At 45.9% G+C, this 10741-nt stretch overlaps 1 protein-coding gene across 1 annotated transcript; it reads right to left on the reverse strand.

The window, feature by feature from the left end:
• Positions 1 to 486: 486 nt before the first annotated feature.
• Positions 487 to 10389, reverse strand: LOC115553249 (matrilin-2). Its single transcript, XM_030369353.1, has 13 exons — positions 10159 to 10389; positions 7953 to 8103; positions 6922 to 7494; positions 5903 to 6025; positions 5575 to 5694; positions 5195 to 5317; positions 4763 to 4885; positions 4158 to 4280; positions 3801 to 3923; positions 2897 to 3307; positions 2321 to 2473; positions 1801 to 1893; positions 487 to 1194 (listed from the first exon to the last, which is right to left on the reverse strand). Exons 2-13 carry the CDS (start codon positions 8080 to 8082, stop codon positions 1139 to 1141), a joined length of 2151 nt encoding a protein of 716 aa, XP_030225213.1. The 5' UTR covers positions 8083 to 8103; positions 10159 to 10389; the 3' UTR covers positions 487 to 1138.
• Positions 10390 to 10741: the final 352 nt, after the last annotated feature.

A 10741-nucleotide genomic window follows, 5' to 3' on the forward strand; every position in this document is an offset into this window, starting at 1 on the left:
ACCAAGCAGTCATTCCGTGAGACAATGGGTTGACAAGATTCTCATGGGGAAACTTTTGCATTGAGGGTAGTTAATACAAAGGTAACAAAGGTGAGTTGGAGTGACCATCGTGGAGAGATTAGTTTGTTTTTTTTAGATGAGATTGGTCATGGCTGAAATCAGCCATGGCGAGGGAAGCCAAGTTAAATTGCAATACAGTTCTGTGTGAATTGGATATTACTGCAAGTCTGCAAGACATTAAAGGAACCTACACAACAAAGAAGTCTGTCGATTGGCATTACTATCAGACTTCGTGGCTTTACTGGCAATGCAGATGCCAACTATCTTAATACCTCTCAGTTAGAGAGAGGAGGGGAGGTATCTCTAGGTCCAAGGATAATGTATACAATTCCTTTTAATTTGACTAGTAATTATATAAACAAGGTTAATATAATTTGTTTATAATTATATATTAAAGTGACGATTAAAATGTCCACAACACACATCAAAAGTGATAAAAAATGCATTTATTTTTATATACAAAGTACAGACAACAGCTGTTGTCACTTTTTTCTCATTATACATAAATACTTTAAATGTAAAATATGTACCATTATAATATAGCCTGGCGTCGCCAGATACATTTTCAAATGCGATTAAGCCTGGGATCTAAGAGTTAATTCCAGATTTCCAAGTGGCCTAATCGGGGGCGCAGACCAGAACGGCTCTGAATGCATTGGATAGACCCTCAACCAATCAGAGCAGTGACACATCAGCGGCATCCATCTTGGTTGTTTATGAAAATGCCTCAACGGCGCTCCCATAGGGCGCTCCTCTGTACTGTCAACATATCAAACACGCCCCATATTAGATAAACGGTTGTGATTGGCCCGACCCCGGTAAGGTCTGCTAGAAATGAGTGGGAGGGCGACCATATGCTAGACATAAAGCATAAAGCATAAGGTGGCAGCCGGTTCCCAGGCTAACTTAAAAACTGTAGTTTGCAAATTGATGAATTAAAGAATTGTCTTGGGTAGATTAAAAACACAAAAAGACATACAGTTTAAATACAAGAGACAGAAGGATTGTCATTCTGATTGGTTAAGTGGTACGATGGTGTCGAGGAATCCATTGTGCCGGAGAACAACGATGAGTAGTTTCACTTGTGCCGAAGTTGGCGCTCCAGATTCTCCAGCCTGAGTGTCATGGCTTCAAGTAGGCATGTTAAAGAAAGCTTTGAGCAGACACAGACTCACACAGACACCCACACACACACACACACACACACACACACACACACACACACACACACACACACACACACACACACACACACACACACACACCGAAACAGCAGATTTGGTAAAATGGGAACTTTGCTAAATACTATTATGCATTGACTGTTGTTCTCCTTTGTCAAATTTCTCTATGTATGTTTATTATATATGTTTTATTTGGATACAGGTCTATTCAATTAATTAATCCATCCTTAAAAAAACTGAGATGATAGGGACTTTAAGAGGGTCCTTGCTATCTAGCCTTTTGGCCCCTGCAGTGTTGACCACAGAACTTAAGTTGTTTAGTTCACACTATATAAATAGTCCTCCTTAACAATTACTCCTTGAATGAATAACTTATCGACACAGAATAACCTCACAGCCAACAAGGTCATGTTTGTAATGTGGCAATGTTTACCACAATGGGACGGCCCCCCCGGTAAACGTTTGCACTCAAGCCAGCTAGCAGGTATATCCACATTTCATTTGCTGCCTATGTTCCACTATACTATTTGGCATAATGGTTTATAGTGAAAAAGGATATTGTCCTGTGTCAGCATTATCATTTTCTCTGTGGCCTGCATCTGGAACATCACCACATTGTCACACTGGCACGGGTCTGCATACGATGGCTTGTCTATTGGAAGAAGCACAAAATGTCCATTTAGGAAAAATAAATCTTTAAATGAACTCTCAGGCATTCAAATCGACATTGAGAGTGTAGAGTAGTTGTTAGAGCGTCCTATCATCTAATGGTTATTATAAGTCTGGCTAAGCGTATGATGTAAATGTATACTAATGAGGAGATTGTCTATCGGGCCAATTATCAGAATTTACCCGAATTCAGCTTCGCAACGTCCATATGTAGCCACCATATATTACCACTAGGGGGCAGCTTAATGGAGGAAACCTTTCACTTTAAGATCTTATGAGAAATGTAATTTCTTCTGATACGTTATTTCTGAAGATGGAGGATTGCATCTTATCCCCTGAGGAAAAAACGAAATACGATAATTTATTCTCATCATATGACTAAATTGAGATTAAAGCTCTGAAGGAAATACCTTGACATATCCCAGACTTCAAGCGGTTTGTGATTTCTCCCATTTGATCAAAGTTCTCAGCATAAAAAACATGCGTCTCATCTGGTTCAGAGGCAATCTGCTTGAGCTCCTCTTCAATGGCTTTGCCCACACCCAGAGCATACATGGTTACTCCTGAAAGGGAATCAAATAATAATAATGATGTTAAAAAAAGATGCAGAAATAAAGGTAATATGAAGTAAAACAACAAAACCAACATCTCTATACAAAACATACATAGGCTAAAAAACGTTGTAGAGAAGAGTTACATTATAACTATACAACTGTATTAATATAACTATATTAACAGTTACATAAAGTACACCAATGCAAATGCCCAGATTGAAACAGTGATCAATTGGCCCCAGACTTTTTCACCTCCCCCTGTGGAGGTTTAATTCTTATAACTTCTAATGTTATTTTTTAGCACAGGGTTCCTCCTAAAGTTTTCAAACATGCTGATGATCAAATCAAACACACAAGGCATGTAGGCATACATACGCTTCCATTTATTATTTTATATATTGCAGCCAGCAGCACCAAGGCTACGAGCCGTACCGGCGTTCTTGGCCTTGTTGGCCCACTCCACCACGTCGTCCTGGGACCGTCCGTCCGTGAGGACGATGGTGGCGTGCCGGACCCCCAGCCGAGCGCCCTCCTTGGCGGTGAAGCTGGTCTGGAACATGTGGCGCAGGGCCATGCCCGTCATGGAGCCCCGGCCCATGTACTGCACACGGGACACCGCCTCCTTCACGTCCCCGGCGCTGGCATACCGGCCCAGCGTGAACTCGGTGCGCACCTTGGTGGAATACTGCAGCAGGCCCACGCGCGTCCCGTTCCTGGACACGTCCAGGGAGTCCACCACTGCGTTGACGAAGCCCTTGACCAGCTCGAAGTTGATGGGCCCCAGGCTCTTGGAGCCGTCGATGATGAAGACCAGGTCCATGACAGCGTTCCCGCACTCTGTCTCTGTCGGAGAGGACAGACAGCGTCATGTAGCGCAGCGCATGGCCTCAAGTGTGATAACATCTTTTCCAAGAAAGAACTGATTCTGCAGCTCTTTCCTTCTTCAGCCAGTAGGAACCCAGCAGACACAGAGATAGGTTATGGCGGCGGGGAGGGGGTTGGGAGAGACCGTGCAGTATGGTGGGTAACAGGGTTTGTTATGCAGGTTAATTTGTTTTTCTAATGTACTCTGTCTTTTTTCCAAGTATAATATTTCAAATAATGGATCAGATTGAACTGAGGTGTATCCTGAAGAGATTAGACAGATCAAGGCGTGACAGACCATGAGATTGTACATTCATGATTTAAATTGATAGTCATTTCTTAATATACATGGTACATTGTTAATCATTATGATAATGCATTCTGTTTCTCAGGAACCTAATGGATTTTAGCATCCAGGACACACCATGCAATTGAAGTGCGATTTAGTTAAACACGGTCAGTTTATACTCACTGTTACACGACTTCCCATCCGGTCCAAGTGTGAATCCATCTCTGCATTTACACACGCAAGCGTTCTCCATGTTAACAGCCTCCTGTTCACAGCCATGTTTACCATCAGCACAGTGGTCCACCTCTGGAATGAATAACTACCATCAGAACAACGTAGGAACTCAGCGAGCACCACATGTTCTAACGCATAATAACGAGAAATGTGCTTCTGTACACTGAAGCCATTCATGAAATTACAAATATCCATGGTTGTTTTCGTCCTAAACTTGCAGTGAATGGGATTGTACCCCTAAGTACCCCACAGCCCCTGAGCCCCATGCCCCGATGAACCCTTTTGAGGAGGCAGTTGTACACTCACTCTTGCACGTCTTGCCATCTGGTCGGAGAACATAACCTTTCCTACATCTACACACGCAGGAGTCCCCTTTGCTGAGGTGCTCCTGCTCACAGGCGTGTGGACCATCGGCGCAGGGATCCGTCCCTGGAACCAGAGGGAGTTCAATCAGAGTCCAACTGAAACATGTTGCATGTAGTGTACAATGTAGCCACACTGTAGGTTGTGAGGTTACAGGTTATGTCACCAGAAATAGTCAGTTCATCATGGTACCGTTGCATAGTCTATTATAGACCTCATTGCCTTTATATATAGGCTGATGCAGTCTACATGTAAACACTTGGAACAGGACACCTAAAGACGCCTTATTACTATATGTAGGTCGAATTTCAACTCTGGGTTTACTCTACATCCAGGACCAAGTGCTCAAGGTTAAAAAGCGGTCATACCAAGACTGCACAGATGCAGGTTTATACTTGACATTTCTACAACCACTGTTTCCCATCAGCCTTCACAACAGTCACTGGGGATTAGTCAGGGTTTCCTGGAAGGGTGTGTAGTTACCGGTGCAGCTCCTACACTAACCATGTGACATGTGCCCTTTACAAAGCAGTTGTCCCTGTACTCACTCTTACAGGACTTCCCGTTCGGTCTGAGTTTGAATCCGTCTCTGCATTTACACACACAGGAGTCCTCCATGTTGACAGCCTCGTGTTCGCAGCCGTGTTTACCATCACCACAGTGGTCCACCTCTGGGCAAGGAAAGACAGGATGCTTCAAGTGAGGAGAATAAATCGTACTGGCTTATCGGGGGCCAATGATGCCCTGCAAGAGGCTTTCAGAATATTTGAAAACTCATAAAGATGTCCAGCGCAAAAGTCACATGCCAACAAAACATAAAACAATCCTGATATACACATCAATATAACCATTTATATAACATCAGGGTTTCTATAAAAACACTGTTTGTATGGCATCCCTGTTTCTGAATGCAAAAATATAAATAATTCTGAACATCAACTTTCTTATTAAATAATAATAATAATCATAACAGAACGTACTGCTGCAGGTCTTGCCGTCCAGTCTAAGAATGTAACCCTTCTTACACCGGCAGATGTAGGACTCTGGCGTGCTGACACAGTCCTGCTCACATCCATGGTTACCCAGATCACAATAGTCTGTTCCTGTAGAGTAGGATGTGCAATAGTTTCATCAACCCATATCCCCGTTCTCTACTACTATTAATAGTACTATTGCTGCTTCTATTCTTTACACAGTTATTACCACCATAATAACCTACCCCCTCGCTAGGTTATTGTTACTATCACTGCTATCATATTACTGCTATAAATCCGTTGGAAGCATGCAGGATGATGGAAGCCTGGAGGGAGGACAGAGGAAGGAAGGGATAGTTCAGGTGTTGTGTTCGGGTGGTGTTTACGGCTGCATGTCCTCAGGTCTGTGTTGAGCTGGAAGCCCGGGCGACAGCGGCATTCGTATCTGGCCACCAGATCAGCACAGATATGTGCACAGCCGTGGTCGGTCACAGCACAGAACGCGGCTATGGTGGGAAGAACAAATAATACGATGTGATACAGCCTCGTTGGAATATGGCCCATGGTCTCTCTATCAAAGCCATGTTTTTTTATGAATGCATCCCTGGGACCATATCCATGGGCTACTGTTTACTTAGTTAACATCTGATTGGAAAACCATCTCACTCCTCACTCCAAAAGTGCAATGACTTTAGAAGAAGAAATAACCATCACCTGTGCACGTCTTTCCGTCTGTGTTCAGTGTGTAGCCCAACCTGCACTTGCATCTGTAGGAGGCCGGGGAGCTCACACAGATGTGCTGGCATTGGTGATCCGTCATCTCACACATGTCTGAGCCTAATGCACGTGTTCGTGCACACACATACACACACATACACACACAAATACACACAGCACATACACAAGCAGAGATCATCAAACGCATGCATAAATGCACTTGTAAATGGGGGAATACTTCAAAAAAGGGGGAGAGGGATGAAGAGAACGTACAGAGGCAGAGAGACAGATGCAGGAGACAGAGGGGCTGGAGAAAAGTTTGATTTGGAGAAACAAAGTACGGGAGCAGGAAGAGTCACAAACTGATTTATCTGTTTGTTTGTGACTGTTTATGTTCCCAGGGGCTGGGGGCTTCTTACCTGCATCTCTACTTTATTTACATTGCTTACATTTTTTATTTGGACAAAAGCTAAAGAAGATGCTCAGTGGGGAATGCTCAAATATAAAAAAATAAGAATAAGTAAATAAATAAATAGGCATCAGTACAGGCTGTCTATCCTTAACGTAAAAAAATTGTGTAAACATTCCACTGCTGGGTTTGATCTTCCCCTTGACAATCTCCCTCTTTCTCTTTGCTATGTTTCAATACGTGCACCAGAGCTCACTCTGTCATTCTATGGGTCAACGTCAAGAAAGAGTATCTTTGGGGCGTCCCAGATGCCACAGCTCAAGCTGTGACCATGTCACACTACACTTTGTCCGACCTTTCGTCATTAACAAACACCTGTGATGCTCAAAGACCTGCCAGTCTGAATAATGGCGTCAAAATCGGTGTGAATTTGTATAGTCTGATGCCGGAATAAGGGAGATTGAGAGAGAGAGAGAGAATGCTGGAGAGTTGAACAGATGGGCCGAGAGCGAATGTGAGCGGCAGCGTAGGAGCGTCATCCCATTTTGATATTGACCCACAATGTTCTAGGATGCTCACTGGCACATCGGCGTGAAAGGACACTCACCTCCGCACAGCTTGGACTGGAACACAGCGTTCAAGGTCTGTATCCGGCTAAAGTTAGCCACCAGGTACACGTGCTCAGAGTGCGGCTGGCTCCCGATGGCCTGCAGCGTCTTCATGTCCACGCGGCCCACGCCGATGGCGAAGATCTGAACGCCCGCCCGCCTGGCCTCGGCCGCCACCGCCTCCACGGTGTCCTGGGGCCGGCCGTCGGTCACCACCATGGCGATGCGGGGGATGAGTAGGCCGGCGGGCCGCGCCCCCTGCTCCTCGGTGAACACGGTGTCCATGGTGTACTGCAGGGCCAGTCCCGTCATGGTGCCCGAGGCCAGGTGCTGCATGGCCCGCACCGCCCGCTCCACCTCGGCCCGGGAGGCGTGGGCGTTGAGGGGGAACTCGCTCTGCACCACGCTGCCGTACTGCAGCAGGGCCACGCGCGTGGCGTCGGGCCCCACCTCCAGGAACTGCAGCAGGTCCAGGATGAAGGCCTTGACCTTCTCGTAGTCCCGGGGCCGGATGCTGCGGGAGCTGTCGATGACGAAGGCGAAGTCCAGGGGGACGCCCCTGCAGGGGGTCTCTGTGGTAAATCATGGGGTAGCAGGGGGGGGGGTTGGAGATCCTCTGACCCACCGATGTGCAGCTGGCAGCACAAACATGTGTCACCTGCTCACCCATGGCGCAATTGAAAATAGTTTAGCTCGCTGACGACATAAACACGGAAAAACTGTGCAGTGCTATCATTTCAGCTCATGGGTGAAACTACAGTATTGGCAGAAAGACACAGACACGCACATAAACACACACGCATACACACACACACAGAAACACACACACACACACACCTAACCCCATTTGATGACCCACCTGCTGAGTTGTTTGGAATGGAGGTCTCACACACACACACACATACACATGCACACACACACACATGCACACGCGCAAACATGAGCATGTAGACACACGCACACACAGGCACGCACTTGCATACACAAACACACATACACATACCAAATCCAACCCCATTTGATGACCCACCTGCTGAGTTGTTAGAAGCGGAGGTCAGGTTCTGTGCACCGGCTAAAATGGCTCTGGGGAGCCGTCTGTCCAGCAGAGCTGCTTCACAGCAGCACAGCAGACACAACACGCCCAGGACCTGGGAGCTCATCCTGACCGCAGACAGCTGGGGCTACACAGTCACCATAAAAAGGAGATGCTGGATCACCACCCCCAGGGGCCCAGGGGGACACACCCAGGGGCCCAGCAGGACACCCAGGGGCCCAGCGGGACACACCCAGGGGCCCAGGGGGACACACCCAGGGGCCCAGCAGGACACCCAGGGGCCCAGCGGGACACACCCAGGGGCCCAGGAGGACACACAGGGGCCCAGCGGGACACACCCAGGGGCCCAGCGGGACACACCCAGGGGTCCAGCGGGACACACCCAGGGGTCCAGCGGGACACACCCAGGGGCCCAGCGGGACACACCCAGGGGCCCCGCGGGACACCCAGGGGCCCAGCGGGACACACATGGGCCCAGCGGGACGTCCCCCGTGGCCCTCACACCCGAGAACCCCAAAGGCCAACTTCTCAAAATAAATTTATTTTCTCTGAAAATACATGTACTATTAGGCCTCCTAGTAGTAGTTGTAGTAGCAGTAATAGTATAGTAGTAGTAGTAGTAGTAGATGGCCTTGTAGTAGGAACTACCGTACTATTAGGCCTCCTAGTAGTAGTTGTAGTAGCAGTAATAGTATAGTAGTAGTAGTAGTAGTAGATGGCCTTGTAGTAGGAAGATTTGGTATTATGGTAGTAGTAGTACGCGTAGTAGTAGTAATAGTATAGTAGTAGTAGTAGTAGTAGTAATAATAGTAGTAGCAGTAGATCTGGTGGTTTGGAAGGGTAAGGTAGTTGTAGTAGATCTACTAGCTCACATACATTTATTATGAGGCTACAGGAGACACAGGAAACACTTTCACCTCTTGTCAGTTTGATCAACCCCCGAAAGTCTTTCCTATTTCTACTGTAGCCTCATTGCAAAAGGCGGAGCAGGGGCTCTACGGTGAGAGCTACTGTGCCGTGTTCGTTCTCTTTAAATCAGCCTGGTGGTGGCTGACTGCATGGGTGATTTAGTTCAGACTGAAGAAGCCTGGCGCAGACGGTTTCCCCAGCGAGGTCCCCGAGAGCGATGTGTTAGCTGTCACAGCCACCCTGGAAGGGTCAGAGCCCTGCTACCGAAGGTTGGTGGGCCAAAGAGACTCTAATCCCAGGGGATGTCTCATGTTTAGGAATTGGATTTAGAAATGGGAAATGGGAAGAACATGGCAGTACGGGGACCGTCATCTTACAGAGGTCTCGTCAGGACCAGACAGACTGCTGGGCAGAGCATGCGATCAATGTGTCAGAGACATACAGAGGAGAGACTGTCTTGGGACAGTGGCTGACCTGAGACATGGGTCAAACTCGCAAGGTGCTTTCCAGTTTGTCTGCTCCTGTGCGTGTGTGTGCTGTCAATATCTCCATTGAAATGATGCAAATTGGCTTTGTATATATACTATATTATAATATGATCAAATAAAAAACGGATCATTCTTGTATGCAAAATGTACGATTATTTTGTCCAAAATTGCTATCCAAATTACGTAATGAGAAATCCTAATGCTTTTAATCTCATCTGTTTTTTTCACATGATCTGTCTGCCTTGACAGTTGATCAAATGTTCAACTGTGTTTAATGTTTAAAGACATTCTGATTACAGATCTTTGTAGCATTTGTGAACCGGAGGTTGCGAATTAAATTAAAATGCTTAATGCGGTGGCTAAAAAAACTACCTAGTTCAAATTTAAAACTGATTAAAAAATATATAAAAAGTTGTATCCTTCCCATTATTATAATTTGAATTGTTTTTGTTCATGTGTGATAGTGCATATATTGTATAGTTTATGAACTTGCTGGAGTTGTTTACCATAACATTTCAAACGTGAACCTTCCACTTTTTATAACTGCTGTTTTACACGTTCATCTGTAATGGCTTTTCATTATGCATGTGGAAGCTTGCGCAACGACAAAATGAAAACAGGTGTGTATTGTTTATCCACAGTGCAATCGGTTAAATGCAACCTTTTCTTTCTAAATTCTATAGAATGTTTTTCTTATCAATTATTTGGAGATAGACTACTGTTTTATGCACACATTAAAATCCTCATAACCTGCAGTGCAAATGATCAGAAAGTAGATAACTTACCTTTTATCAGAAAGAGGATTTTCCAACGTTAAGCAATTAAAAACACTGATAAACAAAGTCCAGCAGCGGTATTTCTAATCAGCAGAGGTCTGGATCTGTTGAGAAATAACTTTTTGTATGACTGGCTTAGACACAGGAGTATGTCTGTCACTCTTCCACCTCCTCCTACTTCCTGAGACTCCTTTGCAGCGGTCTGCCTCTCACCGGTGTCTCTCTCTCTTCTTCACCAGCCCCCGGTCTCCCACCACCTCCCAGCCAGAGGCCTGCCTCCTGTTCTCCTCACGAGACATCGTCAACGACCGGACGCCTAGTTTTACAACGGAAGGCTACTTATAAAACCTCAAGATGTCTCCAGGTGAAGTCACGGGCAATTGAATGAAGACTGTCATCAGGGTATTTCATCAAGACCTCTGGTTGATGAACTGAATCTGAGAGAAGATGTTCATTACCCTATTTTCCTTATCCTGCATCTATGTTGCAGCTGGAATTTCACGTTTGGGGGACATCACTGAGAAAGTTGAAAGGGACGTTTATGGAAAAAAATAGTCAGCAGTCTTGGTGACTGCGGTCAACCTGAAGGCAC

Source organism: Gadus morhua, chromosome 11 (genome assembly GCF_902167405.1).
Source record: "Gadus morhua chromosome 11, gadMor3.0, whole genome shotgun sequence".
NCBI classification, from domain to species: domain Eukaryota; kingdom Metazoa; phylum Chordata; class Actinopteri; order Gadiformes; family Gadidae; genus Gadus; species Gadus morhua.